General features: G+C 38.1%; 1 protein-coding gene across 2 annotated transcripts in view; it reads left to right on the top strand.

The window, feature by feature from the left end:
* Positions 1–4,833, top strand: part of LOC147618843 (U11/U12 small nuclear ribonucleoprotein) — a 32,886-nt gene extending 28,053 nt beyond the window's left edge. Inside the window, exons 3-5 of one of the 2 annotated variants that reach the window (XM_086773922.1) lie at positions 2,733–2,840; positions 3,337–3,457; positions 3,553–4,833. In XM_086773922.1, coding sequence (XP_086630048.1) covers positions 2,733–2,840; positions 3,337–3,457; positions 3,553–3,974 — 651 coding nt within the window. In that variant the 3' untranslated portion in view covers positions 3,975–4,833. Of the gene's footprint in view, positions 1–2,732; positions 2,841–3,336; positions 3,488–3,552 lie in introns of both variants that reach the window. The other variant, XM_086773921.1, reaches the window with a different exon arrangement.
* The last annotated feature ends 10,993 nt before the right edge of the window (positions 4,834–15,826 follow it).

The raw sequence follows: 15,826 nt of genomic DNA, 5'->3' as shown, positions 1-15,826 counted from the left end.
CACCAAGGCGCACCAGCCTACTGGCAAGAGGGAAGAGCACGCAGCCGCCTGGAGTTCTGAGCGCAGCCGACTGCTGAATGGAGAGGAGGCCTGGGTGCAGCCACCTGTGGAGATCTGGGGGTGTAGCCGCCTGTGGAAGAGGGCGCAGCCGCCTGAGGAGGAGAGCGCAGCCTCTTGCAAAGAGGAGGCGCAACCGCCTGTGTAGAGAGCGTAGCCGCCTGAAGAGGGGAGGCGCAGAGCCGCCTGTGGAAGAGAAGCGCAGCCCCATGCAGCCGCTTGTATAGGAGAGAGCAGCCCCACGCAGCCTGTAGAGGAGAGTGCAGCCGCCTATGGAAGGGAAGCGCAGCCGCCTGCAGCAGAGGGGAGGCGTAGATGCCTGTGTAGAGAACGCAGGCCACCAACGTGCAGCAACTTGAGGGCAAGCGGAGAGATATGATCGCCTGCACAGTCGTGTGTATCCAAGCTGGTGAGGTGGTCGCCAATATGAAGGTATTGGAGAAGGCATACGTCCAACAGCTGGCCGGCCCCCTAGCTTGCATGGAGGCGGCCAGTTCCAAGGTGGGGTGTGGGCAGGTGGCCATGCACCCACCCCCACACATAGGATTAAGAGTGGGGTTTTCCTCCCCACCTTGGCCCATACGTGGGTGCCCACCCTATCAAGGACATCATTAATTATTAGGGAGGGTGCCCACTCTTAAATGAATGTGAACTTACAACCTTATAAAAAAAATAAGGGTTAGAAAGAAAACTATAAAACAAACAAGTGCAATACACTTATCACCTGTTCACACGCAACAAAACTCGTCAGAAGACAGAGCAAACTTCACGACTCACTGGCAGGCGTCCCCGCTCAGTAAGTGGCACATCAAACAGGCAAACACAAAAATACAAGTCATGCGAAAACAGTTCCAAACATGCAAAACATGAATGCATGTGCAAACAGTATCATGGACATATCTCCCGTTCATGGAACAAGTACTAAACATCTGTCGAGCACAATGATGGCACGACAGAAAACACAAATCCCGGTCTTCCTATGGAGTGACAGTCCCATAGGTAAGACACAGATCGAGGCACGAGCCTCCCTATGGAGTGACAGTCCCATAGGCAAGACACGGCACAAATACTGGCTCTTCCATGGCGTGACAATCCCATGGATAGAACACAGTCCAGGTCATACACGGGTGGCACCAATCTTGCTCCTATCCATATGACACCATCCTGCTAAGACATGGGTGGCACCAGTCTGGCTCCCGTCCATGTTATGCAAAAAATATTGGCCCCTTCACATGAGACACTGGCCTGGCCTCAAGTGAACGAGACACAAATCTGGAGATGGACCAAATGGTCGGCCAATTGGTGACACCTGGACCCACTGAAGATCAAAGACGATGGGATGCCCGGGATGCTCAAGCAATGGCATGATTGCTCTTTCAGTCAAGCAATCAATTGTTCCTCGCATCCGATCCTAGAGCTCTGCAAGGGCTGCTTGGGTGGCCCTTGAGACTATGTTCCAGTCTCTTAGTGAAGCATGAGTCATGTACCTGATGCAGGGTTGGACAACTTGACCATGAGCGAGGGTGATTCCATTGTAGATCATCTCACCAAGGTAATAGACCTAAAAGAACAGTTGCTGAATATAGATGAGGTAGTTGATAACAGAAAGATGGTCACCACCATTCTCAACTCCTTACCTGAATTCTATGAGAGTTTCCATACTTATCTGAATCTCTCTATGAGAGGAGGAGGCAATCCTATATCCTTTGATGTGCTGGTTGGATTACTTCTCCATGAGGACCAGATAAGGAAGAGCAGATCTAGGGGTGATGCAAGCAGAGCAGACCAAGCCTGCTTCTCTAGGGACAAAGGCAAAGTGGACTCGTCACGGGGTAACACCGAGAAGAAGAAAGGAAAGTGTCATTACTGCCACAAGCTAGGGCACTACGTCGAAGAGTGTTGGAAGAGGCTTGCAAAGCTGAAAGCTGGTGAAGACTTTGCAAACTCCACTTCTTCTACCTCCAACGACGAGAAGCAGCAGCCAGAAGAGATCATCCAAGCCATATATGGATCTGCTTTAAGGCGTGCTTTTCCTAGTGCAGCTGTCTCTCTATGACTGGGCCTCATCATCCATGACTGGCCAGCCCTATGCACCTTCTGGCTGCTTATGAACACCCCCTTCTGGCTGCACACACCCCTCTTTTGGCCGCCCATGAACACCACCTGGCTGCCTCACTTCTGGCCACCTTCTAGTGAAAGGAACCGGGCCTGTGGGCGCCTAGTTTCATTGCTGCCATGGGATGCTAGTGGACCACCAAAGGGCTGTACCATTTGAAGCATCAAATCTTGTTAGCTTTAAGTAGCTTTGCATGATTGATAATTTTCAGTAGCTATGAATGTAGTGTAGAAGATCAGATCAACCTAAAGATCATGGAAACTTTTAGAACCAATGAGTGACTTGTTTTAAAATATCTAATGAACCTGAAGGGCAGAGGACAAGAAATGATGAGGCTTTTTAAAGATCTTTCAATCGATACAGCTACTCAATATCCTTAAGCCATGCATTTCTGTATGTACTGTGCCCGTGTGTTGGTTATACAAGGTCCAACAAGTTTACATACTATTTTTAGGGGGTTGGAGTATTTTTTTGGGTGTATGTGTGCCCACGTGAGCTCTCTCTCTCTCTCTCTCTGTCTATATATATATGTATATAACTCTGTTTCATGCCTCTGCAGGAGTCCAAGAAAAACAAGACCAAAGAAGAGATTTTAGCTGAGGAGAGAGATTACAAGCGGCGCCGAATGTCTTACCGTGGAAAGAAAGTTAAGCGGACTCCCACACAGGTAGTGTAAAACAAAATTTCAATCAAATTCATGCATGCTGTGCCTTGCTGTTTCCTGTTTGGACCTAAAGGTCATAACATGGGCAGCTTTTGGACTTAGGCCTAGGGATGGCCCTGATAGGGACATCTACTGTTGTAAGTGACTTATTGGTTACTTGATCTTGGACAAGTGTGAAAGGACCTAATCATCATTAGGTGTGCTTTTATTGTAACCCACTGCCTATGAGTCATTAGCTCATAATGAGGATTCCCCATGGGAAGATTCCCAGAGAACAGAGACTCAAGCGTGGCCTTGGTTGTGCTCTAAGCCATGCACTCGGATAGTGGGCTCTGGTGGTATGAGATGCCAGGGTGCATGGCCCGATGTTGGTCTAGCCTCAGGCTTGGTGGTGTTCTGGACAGAGCTATGGTTACTATGATGGTCTTTATGCTTAGTGTGTCTTTGCAGGTGTGGGGGTCTCTTTTTATTTCCCTTCTAACATCTTATTTTCTTGCAGGTTTTACAGGACATAATTGAAGGCCACATGGAGGAGATTGTTGCTGCTGGTGGAATTGGTTCCTTTGGTCGAAAGCCAGGAGATTTGCTTTCACAATCAGAGACTGAGCCATCAGAAATAGGTCTACCACATCAGGCTTTGTACTGTAAAAGTGAGTTTACAACAGTATTTCCAAGCATAGAAAACCATTTCATGCTGATAAGCAGTTTTTTGCAGGAACCAAGGACTGTACTGATACTGCTCAAGAAATGAGGTGTAGCAGTCGAGAAGCTCGAGACAGAGAATCGGGTAAACCTCAGGTTGACTACAGCAGATATTCAAGATCTGGAAGCAGAGTTGAGTACTTAGATGGAAAATGCAGGGGGGATAGACATGGATCTGTCTCAGCACCCTTAAACAGTAGCAGTCGGAGCCACCATGATCACTACAAGGGTGATTCAGATTACCTAAAACGGCATGATTATCGGAGGCCGAATCCTGATGATGGTCCTTTAGATAGCAAATATGAGTCTGACAGGAAGTACAGCAGATGGGAGAGCAAGTTGGAGGGGGGGGTGGGACATAAGAGCTCTCATGGTGATGAGCGGCACTACGGCAGGCACCGCAGTAGAACTCGTGAACTACAATCTCATATGTGATGGAGACACAGTGGGCATGGAAGGTGTCAGCTGTTATTCTTATGTACTCAAGGTTTTACCTCCTCCTTGGAACTAATGTTCAGCAGGCAGCGGGGTCTTTGGGCTGAAGGAACATGTGCTCCAACGTTGTATCCTTGTCAGTATCCTCCAAGCTCCACTCGCTTTTTTTCTCCCTTATTCTTTTTCTGTAAGTTAATTTCTATTTGCAACCTTCAAGTAGAGATTATGGCTCAAGGAGGCGGCCACAAGCTTTGTGTTGTGTCTGTATCCTTGTCAGTATCCTTCAAAGCTCCACTCACTTTTTTTTCTCCCTTATTCTTTTTCTGTAAGTTAATTTCTATTTGCAACCTTCAAGTAGAGATTATGGCTCAAGGAGGCGGCCACAAGCTTTGTGTTGTGTCTGTATCCTCGTCAGTATCCTTGAAAGCTCCACTCACTTTTCTTCTCCCTTATTCTTTTTCTGTAAGTTAATTTCTATTTGCAACCTTCAAGTAGAGATTATGGCTCAAGGAGGCGGTCACAAGCTTTGTGTTGTGTCTGTATCCTTGTCAGTATCCTTCAAAGACTCCAGGATTTTTATATGTGACTTGTATGCATTGTTTCCTTACTTTTTGCTCTGATGCAGCTCAGGGAATAGCGGATTTCCTATTTGATATGTAATAGAAGGCGAACTTGGCAACCTGAGTTCGCTAGTCTTTATGTTCAAGCCTATCGTAGGTGGTCTAAAGACAAAGTCAATGCCTTGATCTGAGATTTTGAAATGTTATCTTTTTCTCCTCTTATGCTCATTTGCACTACTACACAGAATGCTTTCTTTGTTTCTGACTTGCAATGCTAATGTATGCTCTTTTTGGTTGGATGAGACTCTCTTGTGTTTTGTCATTGTGGCAAATCCAGGATCCTGTTGTTGAACACTAGCTGTGTCTATGGTGGCGAAACATGTACTGTGAGTTTGGTTGTGTATGCCTATATTTACGTAGCCCTCTTGAACCTGAAAGAGAATGCCGAGGAATGTAATGGTCCAGTCCCATGTATTTGTTCTCACCCTTGAGAGTTGTGGTCAACATGGATAAATCCCCATGAGTAAGAGTGGTTTTGTTCTGAGGAGTTGCCTATATGTGTCCCTTGCATGTACAAGGTGTAGCGTTCAATTTAGTAACGTGAATACAGTATGTTCCAAGTACACAACTCAGTGACCTTGTATCATCAATATAGAGTGTTCTAGTACACCTACTGCATAAGTATATGCTAGAGCTAAAGCTAAGTAATGTTCTTTTTTTGGATTTGGATGTCACACCAGCCCTTTGATCATTTTTTTTGCTTCTTGAAGTCAAAAAGAAGATAGATCGGAAACCTCCTTGAATATATTCATAATAAACTCTTTTAAAAGAGATTTATCATAGAAGCAATTTTCATTATGTCTTCATTCTTGGCATTGTCCAAGTCACAAGTATGTTGTGTGACCTTGCCTATGTTAGCAACAACGTGTGCTTGCAAATGATATCATTAATGGTAAAATTTGAGTGACTATACATTAATTCCATGGGTCCTCATTTAATGTCAAATAGCATAGGATCAACAAATTTATCCACTTTTAAAAGATCACTGACTTGAAGAATATGTAACTGAGACATTTATTATTATGAGAATAAACAAATGAAATACTATATATGTGGATTTCACTTGCTTTTGGAAAGAACCATTTAGAAAAATATTTTTGAAAATACGAGTCAGTGGAATAATTTACTATGACTTTGTCCCATAATCAAACATCCTAATCACATGTTACATTGTGCCCAAGCACAAAAAAATAAAATTATGCCCATGAAAGGATATTAAAAAATGAAAGATTTTAAAAGTTCTCACACACAAAGTTGTGCTTTCTTGGATTTTCAACACACCTTCCTTTAAAATCTTCCTTATATGAAGGTCCATCAAATTTTCTCTTTGTATCTCATACTTTGTGTTTTGTTGAAATTCGTGCCAATACTTTGTTGAGAATCCAAGTGCTTCTTCCATAGCATATTTTTGCAATATGCCTTATATGGAATTTGACATAGCTTTTTTATCCTCTTCATTTTTTGCCCAAAGAGATAGATGATTTGAAAAGCCCACAAATCTTTATTTTGTCCTCATGTAAATAAGTAAATGTATTGTATAAGTATGTGATAAATGTATTGTATAAGTAGGTGACTTGGGCAAGTGTATTGTACAAGTAGGTGACTTGGGCATTGTTGTGCTATACAACAAAAAATACTTTCCCAAGTGTGAGCCAAGCGTGAAAAATTATACATTCATTTCAAATTTCAAAGATCCAAAAATCCTTCTTTTTCCTTCTCCCTTTTTCTTCCCACGTAAATTGTGTTTAATAATGAGTAGATAGATGTAAAACAAAATAGGGGATATGTTAAAAGACTAGAATTATGCGACATCTTGCAATATATCAAAGCTTGACGAGTTAATGAGTTTTGTAGGGATTATTCTTAAGGGATTGCTTATTCTTATTATTGCTAATCAAGTCCTTGGAGAGTAACAAATGCCAGAAGACAAGGAAAAGAAGATGTTTTATGAAATTATAATGATCATGCAATTTTATTCTAAAAAGCTTGTTGCGTGATACTCATTTCTTTATAAATATACTATATCTAGCTACTATGTTCCAATGGTACAAAAAAGCTTTTGACGTAAGGAAGAAGTATTTCTCATCTCCTTAGTGAAGATATAGGATGCTATAGCTACGAGAAGATTTTTCCTTTCACATACCTTGGTAAAAGTCATAGGTAAACGTTGATTTCTCGATCTTACTATCATTGTATCTTTGTCTCCAACCTTTGATATTGTTTTTAAAATATTATCAAAAGTCCTTTTCCCCACATGATTTATATCAATTGTATTGGGATACTTAAAAATAAAGTGCATCTTTTGGTATGGCAATGAATAAAAAGCACTTAGTATTTTCCAGGGGGTTTCTTTGTAGAATCTTTTCATTTTATACGATTTGGATTTGTGATTTATTTGTCACAAGATTGCATTGTATTTGATGGTGTCACATAGAGGAAAGTCAAATGCCTTTTCAAAATATGCTTTTTGCATCTTTTGAAACCTATGGTTCACCATTAGCAAGAAAATGTATATAAAGGGTTAAAGTGGATACTGTGTGAAAAAAAAAATCAATAAATATACATTTTCTTGATGTTTATTTCGTGCACATAGTATCCACTTTAACCCTTTATATATACATTTTCTTAACCATTGATACCATCTTTTCTTGATGTTTATTTAACAGACATAGTATCCACTTTAACTTACCCTTTATACTATGACCACTAATGAGACCATAAGCAAAAAGGTCATGAATTGTCCATATTGAAATTCCCTTTAAGGTATTTCTTCTCTCTATACTGATACCATAAGATTCTTCCATAGATCTTATAACTCATCAATAACAACCTATGTACAAGTGCATGGATCAAAATTCGTTCTAGTTTACCAAATGATGATTAAAGATCTTACACCTATTCATGAATCTTAAAACAATTCAATAAATTCATATTCATATTCAACAATTAATATATATGGTACTTATAGGTAGATGTTAATATGTTTTGGCTTCACTTAACTAGGATTCAAGAACAATAACAGAAGCATGATTTAAAAAATTCCTTTGTTATAAGCCAAGGAGGAAAATTATAGCAAATAAATTAAGATAGGCCATGTGCACTAGGATTTTTAGATTGATTAAAACTATCTATTTCTACTCTCAAACAAACATTTTGTGGTTCAAGAGCTACATCAAGCCATTTATTATCAGCATGTTTCCATGAAGCACAATCTGCCAATCTATAGGTTGCATCCAACATGCAATGGTTTCTAGAAATCTTCCATCATCAATGAAAAAAATATACTAGCATTGTCATTTTTTTGAAATCCTTGTTGATTTCTCAAAGCTTGTGCTCATGAAATCATCATCTATATTATCATTATTATTTTTCTTCATTATCATCCTCTACAAATCTTGCCGTATTCATGTTTGTATGTTAAATATATTAGGAATCATGCTTATAACGTTCATATGGCCATCAAACAAGACCAAAATTTGTTACTTTATCATCTATAATGTAGAAGAAAAAGCCAATAATGTCTATGACTTTACTTTGTTTAAGTGTGAAGGTTACATAATGTAACATGTTTTGTAATACAAATGGTAAACACAACACATATATTTATAGAAATGAATATTGGACTTTAATCCTTGTTTTTGTACTTGTTCATTTCTCTAAATCCCCAATGATGTGTAATTGATGAAACTTACATTCCATATAAATTTTACAAGGACATGATTTGTCCTTGGTTCTTCCTTGCTTTATCCTCATAACACTTTAATATCTTTTATCCTTGCGTCTTGGTCCACATGATAGAGGAATGAAATAAAGTTAACATTTGCAAGCTATTACCACTTTTTTAACAACATGCTTTTTTTGCACTCTTTATCTTTTTCAAAGTTTTATATATTTTTTTCTTAAATTTTTTGATATTTTGATGTTTTTGTATATAAACTTAATTTTTTAAATATTCTTGATGTTTGTCCTCTTCTAAACTTAAAATTTTTAATGTTTTTCCCCCTTTCTAACTTAAATTTTTAATGTTCTTGGCAAATGGTTGCAAGAGGATATCTTCCATGAAAAGGTGGTGCCCCAAGTTTTCTATCTTGGTAAGGGCTTCTTCAATTTTTAATGTTTTGATGTAACTCATTATTTTACCATTACCTGCTATTAACACTCCAAATCTCTTTTTTAAAATTTCACATGTTTTGAGTTTCTACTCATAGAGTCCTTCGATCCTCTTCCTTACCTATGTTACTACTATCTTTTTTTTTGGTGCTTATATATATAGAGTTTGCTAACTTTCTGTTTCTTGCTTATATATATATATAGAGTTTGCTAACTTTCTGTTTCTTGCTTTTTTTTTTGTCCAAATCTTGTTTTGTGTGTGTGTGTGTGTGTGTGGATATTTTCACCAAATTTCAAACCTTTTTTTAAAATTCCTATTTCATATCTCTTCCTTACCAATGTCACTTTAAACAATAAATAAAATATTTTGATATTTTTTGTTATAGAACTTGATATTGTACTCTTTCTCACCATATTTTACTCTAATTCTTGTTTTTTTAATCACACTCTCCCCCATATCTCTTCTTTACCACTATTTTTATCATGATCTCCCTTCCATATCTCTTCTTTTACCACTATCTCTCTTTGTTTCCACTCTATATGCTATTTCACTCTATTTTAGCCATTTCCTCCCAATCTATTCCTTTAATTTTCCCTCTATTTCTCATTTTTTTATAACTTCACATATTTTTGAAGACTTGTTTATGAGTTTCTCTCAACATACTCCGTCCTTCTAAATTCAATAAAGGAGCATGTATCTTTTGATGGTGGATCTAGCATTATGATCACATCACAAATTGAAAAGATCATAACTTGATGAAGGTCATTTTTAAATTTCAATTTAGGATTCAAGAGTGTAGATAATGAAAACATGTTTCTTTATCATCAAATTATTAACATGTTTTTGACTAACTTAGTATATAAATAGAAAAAGTTAGTTTAAGGTTTCTTGATGTTAAAATTTTATTTTTTAAAACTTAGAGAAACATGTACCACATTTTCTAATTTATTCCATCATTGGGATTTAGCTATGTACTAATAGATTTGTGCTCCCATGGCCCTAACAAACATTTTGTTTCATTTCTTAGACCTTGATATCTCTCTCTCTATATAGATGTGGATTAATACTTAATATCTTTATATGTTATGTGGGTACTTGATGATATTGCAAAAACCAAGAAGAAGAATGAGGAAATAAAGAAACTAAATTGGCTTTGTGATGAATAATGGACAATATAGTGAATTGAAGCAAATACTAGGTGCATCCTTGATTTATTTCCATATGGAGGTTTTACACATATGGCTTGTAAGAAAGAGATTTCATAACAAATATTTATGTTAAGAAATTTATTGAACACATATTTGATATACACATTTATTGATTATGTCTCAAATTAAACATTAATACTAAAATACTTCAATCTAGCCTTATAGAAATTGAAAGAATAAATTTAAAGAAATCATGCCTTTCAACAAAACGTAACATCCATGGGATGTATTGCTTATGTAGACCTAAAGAGTGGCTTGGCAGTATATGCATGAATTTTATTCTTAATTAGTGGCTTGGTAGTAGTACACATGAATTTTATTCTTATTGGGCTTAATTTGTGGATTTACTCTTCTCTGATGGTTATTTTAATAATATACACTATTTTAAATAAAGAAAAGTGAATGCAACCAAATTCAAGCAAACAATAGTTTTTCAATAGAGTACGGAATGTATTTACTTCAAAAGGAGAAATATCCAACTATGTTAAACAAAATTTATAAATGGTATAATGATCCATTTTACTTGCTAATATTCATTTAAAATCGTATCGCAACACTCATGTGAAAGTATTTAAATTTGATTTAATGCATGTAGAAAGAATATATACTTACCATAGGTAGTTCTTTTGTCTCTGTATCTTTTGGGAATGAGAGTTGAGATTGTAAAATAAGGAACAGTTTAGGTACGGTATTTATGTCTATTAAATTCATTCAATTTACAAAGAACATGGGAGAGAGAGAGAGAGAGAGAGAGAGAGAGAGAGAGAGAGAGAGAGAGAGAGAGAGAGAGAGAGAGAGAGAGAGAGAGATGGACTCAAATAGAGAGTGTTTGAACATCTCAAAGTTCTTTTCATTTGTGAAGGATAATGCAAACAAAGAGAAGTTTTTTGATATCCAACTCTAACTAGTTTGTTATAAAGGTACATGAATTCAAACACTCACACATGTTACTTCTCCTATTTATATTATCAACATAGTTAACCTTGCCAAGTCTAACTAGTTTGTTTTAAAGGTACATTAATTAAAACACTCACACATGTTACTTCTCCTATTTATATGATCAATATAGTTAACCTTGACATTTATATGTAAATAAATGAACTAAAGTGACTCTGAGATAATTCATGTTGTCATGTTATATGCATATGATATTGATAAACATAGGTTGGAGGAGCTAATAAAAGCAACAAAAAATTGGTCTAGTGGTAATTTTTTTATCTTTAGAACTATGAAGTAGCCTCACATTAAAGGCTAATGGGGAAGTCAATTGACTTCACTATATTTCAATAAAGGTGATAGTAGTACTATTTATTTAATTCTAGTCAATCAAATGTGAAAATAACTTCATGTATATAATAAAAATTTGTAGAGATTTTTTTTTTTGCATTCTCATGTTTTTGAGATAATGTAACATTTCCCTTTGAGATAAGCTTATGAACTCTCTTTGTCTTACTCTTTACTCTCCCTTTTTCTCAATCTTGTGAACTCTCTTTCTTTCAACTTTTTACTCTCCCCTTCTCTCAATCTTGTGAACTCTTTTTCTTTCACTCTTTACTTTCCCTTTCTCAATCACTTGAAAGTTTGTGTTGATTTGCATGTTTAGATAGAGATTTGCATGTAGAGTACATGCTTTAAACTTAGGGCATTCTCTTTTCTTTTGTGTGAAAATGTTATCATTAAGTTATGTGAATTCCATCTACGCAATGAAAGAGCTCTCCCAAGGTCCCCACTTCTCTTGGAGCTTCTTGGTGTGAATATAACAAAGAGACAAACCATTACAAGCTAGCACTCTCTCCATGAGTGTTGCCCACCTATTGTTGGCTTGGTAAAATGAAAAACCCACAACAAATCATTTTACATGTTTTTATCTAATATGTCCTACAAATAATTTTGTATACATTTGCTTCCCATAAATCAATAGGAGACAAAACTACCACCTATGAGGTACAATTTCCACTTGTACCCATGCCATTGGAAGTGTGTGCGTTAGATAAGTGTAGCTAAACGTCAAATAATTCATTTTATACATGTACAATTATAAAAAAATAATATTTTTGGGATTATCTCTATGGCATAAAATGGGTGAGAGTTTTTGAGAAGGATAGGTTCATTTTATACATGTAAAATTATAAAAACATAAATTTTTTGGGATTATCTCTATGGCATAAATGGGTGAGAGTTTTGAGAAGGATAGGTTCACTTTTAAACCAATCAAGTTAATGCAGTTGAGGTCGAGATTTTTTGAAGTCAATGACGTACAACTGGATGATAGTGTATTAAAACATCTCCTTATTCTAAGCCATAGTGCAGCAAAGAGCGAGAGGCCTCAACAATATGGTATGCTTTGTCTATGCAAAATGCCACACTATATTGCGGAGTGTCCTCACAACAAGGACACTCCATAATATGGTGCGGGACTTGGTGCATGGTCCTTACAAGGACCTGCTTACACCAAGTCGCCCGAGTGCAATCACTATGAATCTTGTGCCTAAACCCAATGTCATTCCTTATGGTGGCACATGCTTCAATTACAAATTTAAACATGCTTATAAGGATTGTCCCAATAGAGTGACAATTACCCCAGTGGTGGCAGAAGCATCAACCACTTTGATAAGCCTTAACTTGTTGAGGACTCATATATAAAGTTCCCCTTAATGACATCACAAAGCTCCAAGCCATGACAAGGGTTGCAGCTAAGGGAACATCCCAAGGATGTGAATAAAGCTTTAACTTTGAAGCAAGAAGCTAAGAAGCCGTGGTGGAGAGCAACCCCCCCACCCCCCCAGTGGTGGTAGAAGGATTGTCCCAATAGAGTGACAATTACCCCAATGGTGGCAGAAGCATCAACCACTTTGATAAGCCTTAACTTGGTGAGTGTATAAGGAGGACTCATATATAAAGTTCCCCTTAATGACATCACAAAGCTCCAAGCCATGACAAGGGTTGCAGCTAAGGGAACATCCCAAGGATGTGAATAAAGCTTTAACTTCGAAGCAAGACGCTAAGAAGTTAAGAAGCCGTGGTGGAGAGCAACCCCCCCACCCCCCCAGTGGTGGTAGAAGGATTGTCCCAATAGAGTGACAATTACCCCAATGGTGGCAGAAGCATCAACCACTTTGATAAGCCTTAACTTGGTGAGTGTATAAGGAGGACTCATATATAAAGTTCCCCTTAATGACATCACAAAGCTCCAAGCCATGACAAGGGTTGCAGCTAAGGGAACATCCCAAGGATGTGAATAAAGCTTTAACTTCGAAGCAAGACGCTAAGAAGCCATGGTGGAGAGAGCAACCCCACCCCCCCGGAAAAGGTTAAAGGACTAGAACCAAAGGTCCAAAAGGAGGAGATGTTGAGGCATGAAAAAGCATAATGCATGGTTGGTTGTAAATGACTACAACGTGACCATTGAAAGTGGTTCGGATGAGAGTTTGCTCCCTTGGTGAATCTCTTGCTCAAGCCAGCTCTTCATGAGGGAAAGAAACCGATAGATTATCACCAAGAGCTCTGAAGCTACATCCCTTGGGGGATCTCTCAAGCCAACTCTTCACGAGCAATGAAAAGAAAACCCATTGACTAGGAAAATCTCCACAAAGAAATTGAAAGAGTATCCCAGCTCCATGTTGGAGAGGGAACAAGTGTGAAACAAGCCCAAGATCTTGTAAAGGAAGGTACATCCTAAAAATTGAACCTAGGAAGGTACATGCTAAAACTTGAGCCTATCCTTGAGTAAGTGGTCGAGCACAAATGACTAACCCCACCTGAGTGTATCCTTGACCCTATCCCAGAGCCAATCATAAAACTAACAAATGAACCTCAGATCTTTCCAACAAAGGCCTTGAACTTGCCACTCAATGAGACGACGGACCCCACTTGAGCATATCCCTGACCCTATCCTAGAGCCAATCATAGAACTAATAAATGAACCTTAGATCTTTCCAACAAAGGCCTTGGTCTTGCCATTGACCTTATCATAGGAACCTCAAATCTTGCCAAATTTCGTGAGTAAACATGTAACCATTATTAAAAAGCACCAAAAAGAGCTAGTTCTGGAGTCCTTGGATCTAGAATCGATGTTTTTCTTGATTGAAAATTGAAGCATCATGAGCACAAGCCAACAATCTTGTTTGTAACAATCAATGCCAACTTCTCCAAACAGGTTTCATGGGAGGAATGCTAGGCAGAGAGGGGGGAGATTAGAGGGAGCTTAGTAGGAGAAGCATATATATGTACTGAAAAGATACTTAGCTCATGCTTAGCTGAAAAGATACTGTTGTATTTTGGTGTTCATGCTATTCCTACCATATATGTACTATCTTGATTAACAATGCAATGGTCAATCAATTCTGGAGTGCTGTGTTGTTAAGTTCATTTAACTAAGTATATATGTATGCTTTTTCTAGTAGTAGTTTCTCCGGAAGGTGTTTTTCACTCCCCTATCTGGATCACTGGTTTACACCCTAGTCATTTGGATTACCTTCCAAACATTCCCCTGAAATGTAGTCGATACGTGCAATTCATACCCCGTACTCTATAGGTCATAGTTGGATAGATTGGCTAGGCGATGTCAGCTAAGTGGTCTATAACTACTAAAGTGTTGAGTCTTAACTAGACAGAGACACTTTTAATGATCTTGCTGGGGATATGTTCAGTTTGGCTCTCTCAGAGGGATTATCTAGCTGAGAGGATGATTGCTAGAAATTAGTTTACTATGAATTAGAAGCGAGGAAGTTAGAAAGAACTCAAAGGGGTAGCCTGACCAATAGTGAAGAAAGTAAGGTCACTGTATCTGAATACGTGCTCCAACAACAAGGGACTATTACAAGCTATGCACATGGAAGATGCATGGAGGATGAATCCAGAGAAACGGGACCACGAAGAAATGGTGCTAGCCACAACATGCTCATCAACTCTAGGGGGAAGACTTGCATTACACGTTCTAGAGCAACGAAGCTGTGAGGGAGGTTGAGGTCCAAGATCAAGAGGAGCAAGAACAAGGAATTCAAGAAAAATAAAAAGCTCAAGAAAGTTAAGGCAACAACGAAGAAGAACTAGAGCATTAAAATAGAGGGCAAGAAGATCAAAGGGAAGTAATGGAACTCTAATCAATAGCAATGGCATTGAAATACCCAAAGTTCAAGGAAAAGATTGATAAAGATTTGGATTCCCACATGTTCTCATTTGAAACCACATTTCTAGTTACAAGAGCTCTAATAACCCAAAAAATAGAGTTCTTTGCAACAATAACACTGTGAGTGGAAAGGCTACCAGTTGGTACATAGAATGGTTTGGAGCACTTCCGGATGTTTGAGGAACTCAAAAGTACATTCTTGAAGAGATTTTGGAAGGAAAAGACCACCATAGAAGTGTTGGTGAAGCTGCCAAAGACTCACACAAAAGAAAAGACTCAAGGAAGACTATGTTGCTGAGTTCAAAGCACTCTTGATGAGACAAGATCAAGCTGATAAGCTAACAATAACTACTACCCTAAGCCAACAATAGTTATGTAAGACTATGCTATTGAGTTCAAAGCACTCTTGATGAGACATGATCAAGCAGACAAGCCAACAATAACTACTACCCTAAGCCAATGGTTTATGTAGTTTATGAACAATAATGTAAATAGCAACAGTGGCCTCATCTGATCTAGAAACTCTGACATTTAAACAACTGGTAGCAAGAGTAATGAGAGCAAAAAGGATCTTAAGGAAAAACAAGAAAGAACCTAAGAAGAAGAAAAAGAAATACAAGAGAGGAAAGGAGAAAGAAGAAGAATCTTCAGTGTCAAAATCAAACGAAGACACTTCTAACACAGATTACGATTCAGAGTTGAATTCCAAAGAGGAGTGAAAACCTTGGAAGAAGAAATGTAAGAAGCATGCAGTGGATTTCATGAAGAAATTGAAGGCCTCCCTA

The sequence above is a fragment of the Cibotium barometz genome, chromosome 34 (genome assembly GCF_041138505.1).
Source record: "Cibotium barometz isolate CiBa-2024 chromosome 34, ASM4113850v1, whole genome shotgun sequence".
Taxonomy (NCBI): domain Eukaryota; kingdom Viridiplantae; phylum Streptophyta; class Polypodiopsida; order Cyatheales; family Cibotiaceae; genus Cibotium; species Cibotium barometz.
The sequence above is the reverse complement of the archived record's forward strand: the minus strand, read 5'-3'. Positions and strand labels throughout refer to the sequence as shown.